The sequence below is a fragment of the Pyrus communis genome, chromosome 7, assembly GCF_963583255.1.
Source record: "Pyrus communis chromosome 7, drPyrComm1.1, whole genome shotgun sequence".
In the NCBI taxonomy this organism is placed as follows: Eukaryota; Viridiplantae; Streptophyta; class Magnoliopsida; order Rosales; family Rosaceae; genus Pyrus; species Pyrus communis.
This window is the reverse complement of record NC_084809.1, coordinates 21467349-21478905: the sequence shown is the minus strand read 5'-3', so window position 1 is coordinate 21478905 and position 11557 is coordinate 21467349. Positions and strand designations below refer to the sequence as shown.

The 11557-nt window shown below is 34.4% G+C and overlaps 1 protein-coding gene across 3 annotated transcripts; it reads right to left on the bottom strand.

Moving 5' to 3' along the window:
• Positions 1-294: 294 nt before the first annotated feature.
• On the bottom strand, positions 295-6420 carry LOC137740244 (uncharacterized). Of its 3 annotated transcripts, none has more exons than XR_011069150.1 (10): positions 6308-6420; positions 4398-4479; positions 2828-2902; positions 2700-2736; positions 1634-1717; positions 1459-1519; positions 1229-1335; positions 948-1013; positions 619-767; positions 295-525 (listed from the first exon to the last, which is right to left on the bottom strand). XR_011069150.1 is itself a non-coding variant. In XM_068480093.1 (9 exons), the coding sequence occupies exons 1-9, from the start codon at positions 6318-6320 to the stop codon at positions 678-680; spliced, it is 615 nt and encodes a 204-aa protein (XP_068336194.1). In that variant the 5' UTR covers positions 6321-6420; the 3' UTR covers positions 295-677. The 3 variants fall into 3 exon arrangements, 1 of the variants encoding a protein (XP_068336194.1); XR_011069149.1 differs by having other exon boundaries at positions 295-530; positions 6308-6413; XM_068480093.1 differs by having other exon boundaries at positions 295-767.
• Positions 6421-11557: the final 5137 nt, after the last annotated feature.

Here is an 11557-nt window from a genome sequence, read left to right as displayed (position 1 = left end):
GAAATGTGCATAAATAAAACTTTTGTCAAAAGTCTGAACATTTTACAAAAATTCAATCAAAAGTCAAACTTCTGTCACTAAAAGGGCACTAAACAGGCAATGAAACGCGTCTATTGATCTTTTAGTGTCTCTTTATTATTTGTTTACTGTCCGTTTAGTGAAATCAATTATTTTTTATTGAAAATTATCAAAAAGGTCGTGTATTATAATATCAAAAAGTGATAAAACGAAATTTTGAGTTTCATAAGTGCTTTTATTCTATCATACACCTTCATGATAAAATCTCTTCACACTAAAATAACATAATTCAATGGCTTCAACTTAATCAACTCAAGTAACTTACAGCATTAGTTGGACATTCAACAGAATAAACTATGGAAGCTGTGCTATAAGCTTATAACATTCAACGATATTTTCGGAACTATATACATATCACAAACATGCAATTTCCAAAGGTAAATCCTATATTTGCAAAAGAATAAAATGAAGAAAAATAAAGTCCTGAGACCATTTGATTGTGTCTAACTGTCCTGCAAAAAGGCCAATCACAGTAAAATTCAGGGCCGGTGCCAAAATAACACCTCACTGAAAAAAACAAGGATTCGAAGAGTGCTTCACCAAGAATTGTAGGGTTTACAGCAGAGGCTCAGGTTCACCGAAAATTATCAGCTCTGGCTCTACTTTTCTTGTATCCAGTCAACAAAATTGTCAAGGATCAAAGGCCATGCAAGTTCAGGGTCGTAGTTGCTAAGGTCTGGAAAACTTATCTGTGCAAAGGATTGTAACGATAAAATGTTAGCTAACATATCATGAAGGCAGAGAAGCATTTAAGAAATAAGACGTGACTACTAGTGAATATGTGGACAGGCATGCGATATAGTAGTCAATAAGGAAAACGAAAAGAAACAAAGCAGGAGTTCAAATAAGCGACCAACGTGTAAGATTACCTCATTGCAAAACCGGTAAAAGCCCATCCATTGATCCATATTTATGACTTTGTAATCATTCTGGATCTGCGTTTAGAAAACAAAGCTCGTTTCAGTGAAGGTGGTAGTTACGCCAATGTCAATAGATACAAGATATGTGACTACTACATATGAAGAAATTGAGAGAAAAGGATCCCCATCATCTTCACTAAAGATTTAGAACAATTGCATATTTAAGAATCACTTCCCCGACTAAACGGAAAACCAGTTCATTACTAAAGCAATATTTTTCAGCGACTCACCTTTAGATACTGAGTAAATAAGTCAACCTGCGAAGGGTATTGAGATCCTAAAACAATATTTAATAACTCGCATATGCTGTCTATATCTATGCTCTTCTGTTTCTCCTCTGTAAATGACAAAAGAAAATTACAGATGGCTGATATTAATACATATATGAAAGGGTAAAAGCAAAAGGAAAAATCAATTACGTTACAAGATTTAACCATAAAAGACACATTGAGCTTGTTACCTGTTAAACAATATTCGAATGCATAGGAATAGAAATCCACAAAGTTTGATGGCCTCCCGACCTATTCATAATATAATTAAAGGTAAAAGGATCAGAATCTCTGTGACCTCAATCATGGCAATGTGGTTAAACAATTAAATTGCCATAGTAAAAGAAAGCAATTTTAAAAATCTACCTCTTTCTCTAGCTCTGGAAGTGCCTTCTTTAATTTATTTACATTGTCCACCCTTAGTCCTTTAAGACCTACTCGCCACTCTTCCTATCAACGAGGAGATTGGCAATGTCATGAAACAAATGGAACGGTTAGAGTAATGAATACAAGAACGTTCCACATCAAGTTTCAATTTTTACTAGAAAAGTATATCAAGAAATATGCGACTTCTAATAGAACAAGGATCAAACGGTTAAGTATGGAATTGACTTCGGATTTGACATTGTGGTCAGCATTATTGGAGCATAAAATCCACACGGTAACTACATTTGACAAAAAAAAAAAAAAAAAAAAAAAAAAAGGAACAGACTACATCCACCGAACCAAGTAATCCTTTAAAAGGTTATTCACTACTGTAAAGCTTGACAACTTAACCCGAGTGTCATTTGATCTGTGTGTGTGTGTGTGTGTGTGTGTGTGTGTATATGTATATGTAGCTGAGTGTATATATGTTCGTATAGAGTATATAGATTTGCCTTTATGGACACATGTCCTCATATGTGTATATATTTTCCTTATTCCTTATTCCTATAGCTTCATAAAATAGGACTCCATTCCCCTTTGAAGCCAAGGACTCCATGTATATACATATAAATCTCTTCGAGTAAACACACCCAAACATGTAAAACAACGACAAACCTTTACATTTGGACATTTCCACTTTAACAAGTGCCATGTGTCATTTTTACACAAAAAGCAAGGCATTAATGAATTTGAAATTATACTTTTTTTTTCTTTTTTTTGCATCTTTAATTCCTAAACAAAAGCATTAAAGTTCTTTTTTTTTTTTTTTTTTTGTTGGGGGTAAGACACATGGCATTTGAAAAAAAAAAAAAGTGAGAAGGTCCAAAACTAAGAGAAAATCCAATTATCAAAAACAATTTAACAAGGTAGAGGTTAGATGCTAGATGAATGAAATAACTTGTGGAACCATACAACACATTGATAAATGGAGTAAGTGATAATTCCATCACAAAAAGCAAAAGAACTTAAAAGTACTTTGATATGCAGATGAGAAAGTGCTGCTTACCAAGGTAAAGTATCCTTGTTTTTCAGCTTTCATTTTCCTGGCATACATCATACATAGTCCATTAGCTTTGACAATTCAAATCAAGGATATATCAAAGTGAGGACCAAATGACTCCAAACTGAACTTACCAGGCAAGCATCAAGACCCTTACATCGGTATGGTCAACTTCCAAATCTGAACAAAGACGTTCGATTCCCTCTGGGCTGTTCAAAGAGCACGAAATAACTAGTAAGTCATAAGGGAACATCAAACATTCCCCTAACAAAGGTGTGCGTACATTTAAAAAGTACGGCTTCTCCATGGGAAATTTTTATTAAGGTGGAGTACTGTTGAATATATCACTACCAGCTCATCAAAAAAGTTGTAAAGGATTGGATGATGTAATAGTTAGTTGAAAGAGTTAGTTAGTCCTCTAGTCAGCTATATATAGCTATTGTAAACAGATAGTAAAGTAAGTTCATTGAGTTTAATACAAAAGCTTCATTCATTTCTTTCTCACATTTCTCTTCTCTCTGTAAAACTTCATTTCTTGATTTTATAATTGTTCATCTCTGCTACTTCTCCAATGTAGTTAACAGATACAAATATGATTACAGTTTGATTCTAATTGAAATGCTATAAAACAATACTAGTTTTCTTCTCCCTTCTATAAGAAAAAAACAATGATTTCGATGCTTTATCTGGTATACATAGTTCATTAGAGTAATGAATACAAGAACGTTCCACATCAAGTTTCAATTTTTGCTAGAAAAGTATATCAAGAAATACGCAACTTCTAATAGAACGAGGATTGAATGGTTAAGTATGGAATTGACTTTGGATTTGACATTGTGGTCAGCATTATTGGAGCATAAAATCCACACGGTAACTACATTTGACCCAAAAAAAAAAAAAAAATTACATCCCCCAAAACAAAGTAATCCTTTAAAAGGTTATTCACCACTGTAAAGCTTGACAACTTAACCCGAGTGTCATTTGATCTGTGTGTGTATATATATATATATGCAGCTGAGTGTATATATGTTCGTATAGAGTATATGGATTTGTCTTTATGGACACATGTCCATGAATTTGTATGTATTTTCCTTATTCCTATAGCTTCATAAAATAGGACTCCATTCCCCTTTGAAGCCAAAGACTCCATGTATATACATATAAATCTCTTTGAGTTAACACACCCAGACATGTAAAACATAATGCAATTCTATTGGTGCCTGCAGATTTACTGGACAGGGAGAATTGGGTCATTCAATAACAACCCTTTCTGTTGAATAATAATCACAGGAAAGTGATTTTCACACACCCTTTTTAGCTTGTTAGACACCCCTCTTTATTTATGGCCATCAGATTGAAAATCAAAGGTAGAAGGTAAAAAGGGTGCACTTCCCTAAATATAAGATGTCACCATGAGGGGAATAACCAACAATGATCTTATGTTACTACAAAGATGGTGATCCATCCGTTTCCATTCACTCCCTAAAAGATGCCCCTACAAATTAATGAGATGACAAACTGTTCAAACCCCAATACTTTATTCATTCTGATATCAAAATTATATTCTCAAGAAATTCTCAACTACCATCTGGAAAATGCACTAAATCCGTGACAAGGAAAAATGTAATAACATTTTGAACAGCTGCAACAAAAGTAATAACAAAATCCACAAATTATGACAAGGTTTCTGTGCAGTAGACTTACTCAATCAAACCAGAAGATGCATTTTCATATGAGATAAAGACGGCATCAATACGTTCCAACTCTTTATTAGCTGCTTTAATGGCTGAACAGATTAAGATTAAAGTAGTTATAAGCACAGATAATATGGAACGCCAACTCAACAAAATGTGTAAGCAATATTCAAATAGGTTACTATTTAAAGCATTAGAAGAACACATTGTACAACTACTAATGTCTGCAGTATTGCAATAACAAAACCAGATAGCCCCAAATCTGAAATGTATTTCAACTTAAAGCAAGGTTTATTAAGTAATGTGTGGTTCAGGGAGTATCCAAAACTTGAGTAGGATAAATTTTACAAAGCTCCTGAAGGACGTGTAGCATAAACCAGCTAACTGAGTGTTCGAGAACCCTAGGTGGTTCTCTTCCCATCTGCACCCCATAAGTGGGGGTGTAGAAAATACTGAAGGGGGTTCGAAACCTTGCCTCTCTATTTGAGATGTCCTCCGTGTGTTCCAACTACTAAAAAGCCATCGCTGAAGTAAGTATTATTTTCCCACAATTCTCATTGGGCCCTGTTTGTTGGAAAATTTAATAAAAAAATATTATTATATTAAATTTTTTAATTGAATGGAAATTAGAAGTGGAGCCTTTTGGTAGAAAAATGTGTCTACTGAAATGAAGAGTTGCAACTTTTGACTCTTCATGTATAGTCACATGCTTTCCAAAGAGGTATCTCACATTCTATAAATAGGGAAGCCCCCTATAATCACAAAATAACTTTTCATTGTTTACATAATCATACATAGAGTGCATTAAATATTAGAGAGTCTCATTGAGTCCATATGAGAGAGTTTTCAACACAATCGTGGTTCATGGAGCCTTGTGATTTGGAGTGCTACTATTACAAGGACGTGGTCGTTGTATCTTGGGAGACATGCGCCGATCAACCATGAGCACTGTAGTGGGGCGTAAACTTGTCTTAAGGACAAAGTGTCCAACACTTGCCCTAAACTTGTCTTAAGGACAAAGTGTCCAACACTTGCCCCGACCGTATTTTCAGGTTTTTCTAATCCATTATATCATGTTCATTTAACATTGATTGCTCATGTGCATGCATTATTGTGATATATAATTACATGAATTATTTCTTGATTTTCTATGTGATTTATTATAGCAATTAGACCCTAATTTTTCCAACACTGTTAATCATGGTTAAGAAATGATGGAAAGTTTTGCCACAAGACTAAAGATTTGATGAAACCTGTCTAAAATGCAAACGTTTGATAGAATGTGATATTGGCAATTAGTTCGGGCTGCTCGATAACTTTTCCATCTTCGTCTTCTTGACTAAAGGAGGGTGCAAAGATGGAGATGTTAAAAAGAAAAGAGCAAAGAAGGGTTCTCAGATAAAAACCAAGAAATTTTAAACAGATACAATTTTTATATTTCTTTTCCACAAATCAGAAACTTTAAGCCTACTCTGTTCACTCATTGATTTTTCTTGTTAATAATCTAATTTTTTTCAACAATTCAGAACCTTTAACCCTTTCATGCAACACAATATTCCAATACTTTCACTAATTCAACTAAACCACTTTCGGATTTTGGATTTCGACAAAACTTTAGACTTTCTTAATTTAAATTACCAGTATTCCTATAATTCAACAGAATTCTGCTCTTTCTAAAACCAATTTAATTCAATTCGATGCAAAGCATGAAGCTCCAATCAAACCTAATCTATACCAGGAAAAATCCATGATCATAAATAAGTTCAAAAAGTACAAAATTCAACAAATTTAAAGACTTAAAAATTGAAACAAAGCAATCAATACTAATACTACAAAACCAACCGTCAAAACATCTAAACCAAACAATTCAACGACAATTGAGCGAAATTAAAAATGAAAACGGAAAGATGGAACACGAACCTGAGCGTCTCATGTTGTTCACCCGAAATGAACCGGATAGATTACAATCAAGGAGCACGCGAGCGCGGAAACCTCGTCAACCTCTCTGTCGTAGAAGGGGGGGGGGGGAGGGGGGGGGGGGGGTGGGTGGAGAGGGAAGGTGGGAGAGAGAGAGTTGTTGAATTGGGAGGCTGAGGCTCTGATTATTTTATTTCTGTAAGTATCTTACTTTGGTGGTTTCCAAGTCGGATGGTGAGCGTTTACTATTTTGGTGGGCGTCGTACGGTAGAAGGGAAAGTTAAAAAAAGCAAAGTACAGATGGAGGTGGATTGTATGTGTTTACATTTCTATACTCTTCCCATACCTTTCTGTTTGTATAGTTACTATTAAACCACGTCAACATTTTATACTCCTATTACTTTTTGTTTTATTATTTCTATAAAAAATTAATATAAAATGTTGATGTGACTTAACCGTGATCACACATCACAGGAGGGTATGCGGAGAGTATGGAAATGGGAGGGCAAACAATCCACCTCCCGTACAGATTGGTCTGGGTCGCTGTCGTTGTCGCTGCAGAGTTTCAACTTTTATAGTTGTTTGAAGGAGTTAAAGTTACTTGTGTTATGTTAGGCCATCTCCAACCAGACGGCTTGTTTTAGCATCCAATAAATTAATATTTTAACGAACAATGTAGGACTATATTTCTTACCATCTACAACCGAGGGGACGAAAGGATTGTAGGGCCAAACATAATTTATTATTTAAATTAAAAAACTACAACTTAAATTTAAAAAATACAACTAAAATTTAAAAACTACAATAACTTAACTTTAAAGTCTATAATCATCATCATCTTCGTTATTTTCCATTATAGGAGTATAGTCGGAGGTAAACAATTGCCGCCGGGCCATAATTTCCTACTTTTTCCTATCAAAATAGGCCTTACTTATTGGAGTGTAATCCGAAGTGTTCCTTAGCATATTCTTATCGTCCATCTCTTCTTGTATTTGTTTAGCCTGTTCTTCATGCCTACAGTTCCTTTCTTTCGTAGCAATGACATTTTGCCCCGCCATGAATCGCAAAGAGGCTGTCATTTCTTGTTGAAAGGCAATATCATCCTTTGCCTTGCCCTTTTCCTTCAATTTTCAGGCTTTGTTTCGTCCCATAGCCCTAGGTATGGAACCTTCACCTGAAGACGGATTTTCTACCCTTGTTTCTTGAATGGTAGGAGATCCATCTTCATCCCCATCTATAGCTGTGGATGCATTTCCAAACATCGGCGTAGGACCTACTCTATGTTGAGTTGGATCTTCAAATAACACCCATCCTTTACAAATTTCTTAACAACCGTGATGCTAAAAAGGTTTCGAGTTGCCCTCCATATACAATTCCCCCGCTTGGCGTACCAAGAAAATATAATTACAGAAATTAAAGGAAATTAATTTATGAAATTAAATGTAATATAATTAAATATTTAAAATAAATTGTGAACACACTTATTTTGTCGTAGTAATTGGCGTCGCTTTCATGTCTACTTGCGACAGTTAACAGTGCTTGATGTCATTTATTCAAACTTGGATGAAGATGTTTCTTCCATCTTGAAGAACAACTCTCGTGGTTTCGGGTATTCAGTGTAGTGGTGCCTTCATAGAACTCATAGTATTTTTTGGACACACGAATCCAAAAACCTTCATTTGTTTGAGAAGTTCCCCTCACACTATCTTCCGAGACCTATCTATAAGCCCTACAAAGAGCTTTATCTTCTTTTCGGGTCCAAGCCCTACCTTTTATTGCAGGAATTGAAATAGAATGAAGTGAGATAGTATGGAATGTGATGTGAAAATTAACTTGACACACAAATTAAACCCTATTTGTGACACTTGTAGTATATATGCAAGTAGGGATCGTTCTAACCGGGGATTAACTAGGGATGCTAATCTACTCTAAACTGACTTAAAAACACAAAATTAACCTTTAAAACACTTACCTAGACCTATATGACTCAAAACAACTTAAAAAGACTCAAAACAGCCCAAAACACTTAAATAGACTCAAACTAGACTCTAAAGGGTGATTTGGACGAAATTTAACTAACTTAGACTCAAAACACTAATTTGGACAGATTCAAACACTTTTCTAACTAATCTAACACACTTAATAAAATGGGGAATTGATTTGGACAAAATTAATTAAAATGGGCAGATTGTAAACTAAACAGATTAGGCACTAAATTAAGTGAATTGAATGGGAAAAAGACTAGTTAGAGGGTCCTTCTCCACACATGCACATATGTTACACAAATTGATTTTCAGATTTTATCCCTTTAAACCATGAATGACAATGCCCCAAATTAATTGTGAAAATCACAAATTAACTTTCAGATTTTCCTAGTTTCATTGAATTGGATGGAATACGCATCGACAATCAAATTATTCTTATCAAATTCCCTACATGAATTGCATAATAGAGATAAAATCAAAGATCATTAAGCTTTTTGAAAACCCTAAGTATTGACTAGGCATTCGTAACTATGAATTGCATGATACTCTTGCCTAGAATTTACTTAATACAATCATGACTAGTGATTTCCACTACTTATGAATATAAGGTCATAACGATTAGGTGAAATTCCCTTATATCCTAGCATCAAATTCATGTATGAAAACTAAGTATGCATCCTTAATCAACACACAAGAACAAGTTCTCAATAAATCAATTAAGTAAATCACATCCACAATTCAAGAAACAAAATTTGGAGGAAATCAATTCATATAAAACATATGCCCATGGCTTGAATTCACCTCTAACTAAGAAAAACTTAGTTACACATGTTCATAACAATTGAAAAGCAAATTAAAATAAACATGGAAACGAAACAAGGGAAGAAAGAACTCTGAAAGTCTCCAATGGGTGCAGATTTCTTGCGGCACAAGATGGTCTTTCTCCTATGGAAGCCACGTCACTCCTTCTTCTCCCTAGGACTTGCGACACAAAGTGTATTTTCTGAACGGATGCTGAATCATGTGAATGGATGAATGAATTGAGGGATGAATGGCTGCCTAGGGTGTCTAAGGGGGTGCGGCACAATAATAGGCATATATATATATATAGCATGGCTGAAACCCTAGCAATCAGATTTAGGGTTAAACCTAGTTGATACAAGTGTTTAGGGCCCCTAAGTTACGGCAAGGGTTTTGGGAATTAAGTCCTAGCCCAATTAATCTCAGATATGGACTTATACAATCCAAATCCAAAAGAAAAAGGGCCAAATAAAATCAGAATCCAATCAGAAAAAGGTTTAAGAATTTTCGTTCAAAATTGGGCCTTCCAGAAACTAAGTGTTTTATGGCTGATTTTGGGTGTTCTAGAAGGCATAAAAGGGGGAGAGGTGTGGCACCCTTTTAGGGTCAGATAGGGCTTCTAGAAAGTAGGTTTTTAGGTCCACTTGCAGGTAGGATTAAGTTGAAACAAGATTAGGTTAGGATAAGATAGGATAAGATTTGGATAAGATAAGGTTTTGGATAATGTTTCCTCTTTTCTTGCACTTTCCTTATCTTCTTTGTCATGAACTTTCCTTTTCTGATTTGTAGCATGTTTCTAACCTCTGTTGACTCCAAATTCGTCCATCCACCTTGCTCCATATACAAGTTATCCATAATAAGCCCAAAACTGCTCTAAAAGGCTCAAAATTGCCTTTTCTTGCCAACTTTGTCATTAGGACCTACAAACAAACGAAAATAGCTTAAAACACTATAATAAGTAGTAATTAGCTCACTAAATGTAAGGAAATAACATAACTAAGTAGTATAAATATGCTCCTATCAAAATGGTGAAAATTATGTGAGAAATTGTATAAGAATGGCTTAAGTATTTATAGGAAAAAAAGGAAATTTTTTTTTTAAATTTTAAAAAAATTTGGCCGAAAAAAAAAATCAAATCGATAACTGACATCAGCTACCATTAGATTCAAAATTTTGGCCAACCCCGGGCTGACTGGCTGGTTGAGTTGGGCCAGCAGGTTGTCTATTTTCTCCTTTTTTGGTTAGGTGGGGCCCACGAGCCCTTTAGCTTGGCCCTCGGTTGGACATGGTTTTTGTGTCATTTCGGGCTATTTTCGGCCCTTTGGCCAAATCGGTTGGAGATGGCCTTAGATTCCTCATTGCAACAAGAGGCTGCGATCTAGGGATTGACAATTTAACATATTCCAGTGTTTAAAATAGCCGTATCGATAGAAATATTTATAGGTAAACTTATGAAAATATTGATGGATATATCGAATCTTGATAATAATATCGGTTGTTTTCCATGAAAATGATGAAAATTTTAAATCAAACTTCAAGGATTATTCAACATTAGTTTGGATGAAATATAAGAGTTTCTTCGATATTTAATCGATGTATCGACCATATATGTTGATTTTAGCCTAAACTTAAGAATTTCTCCAAATATGAGGTGAAGTTTAGACTTCACCCCTCATTTCCATATCTTTTTATGATTTTTGGATATTTTCATGGAACTGTCGACTTTATCGAAAAAAATTTAAACACTGAACATGTCAAACACAATCTCTACATGTAATCGACCCAAATAGTTTGGTTTTAAGTATTAATATTAAATTCAGATATTTTACAGTTATGGATAATCATCGGATAAATTGTCTAATTTTGATTTAGTTATGGTTATTGGGTAACCATCTCGAAAATGAATGCGAAACTACCCCATTTTCATTTCTTAATAAAAAAAAATATCAATAACCATGCATTATTAATTTATTATATAGTAATTATTAGCGTTGTGAGTATATCGATATTTTTATACTAGAGGGAGAGGGAGTTCGGTTAAGCCACACAATGGGCAGCCAAATTTGGTATCGAATTCGCCATCCACAAGATTCAAACCTAAGACCTCTCACTTCTAAGCAAAGGAATACCACTAGACCGTAGTACTGAATGATAGTAATTATTAGCATTATCTTATTTACAGTATGAATTATATGCTTATTAGTTATAAATAATAATCATTATGTGAGTATTCAATATATAATATCACAATAGTTAATATAATCGTTTACCCATGAAAATTAAATGGATGGTTACTGATATTACTTGCGGTTATAAATAGGTATCCAGTTACCTATTTATTTAAATTTTTTTAATAAACGATATTATACTCTAACTGTGACATCCCGTCCCGAAAATATCGAAAACTCACGTGTGAAATGACTACTTTGCCCCTAGTTAGTTTCTTTTACGTTTATTGGTTGTTTTG

What these genes read in the sequence shown, in the direction of transcription:
- LOC137740244 (XM_068480093.1), bottom strand. An exon ending in GCATCTTCTGGTTTGATTGA is followed by an intron (nt 2,903 to 4,397) that starts GTAAGTCTACTG and finishes CTCTTTGAACAG; the next exon opens with CCCAGAGGGAATCGAACGTC. An exon ending in ATTCGAATATTGTTTAACAG is followed by an intron (nt 1,336 to 1,458) that starts GTAACAAGCTCA and finishes TGTCATTTACAG; the next exon opens with AGGAGAAACAGAAGAGCATA.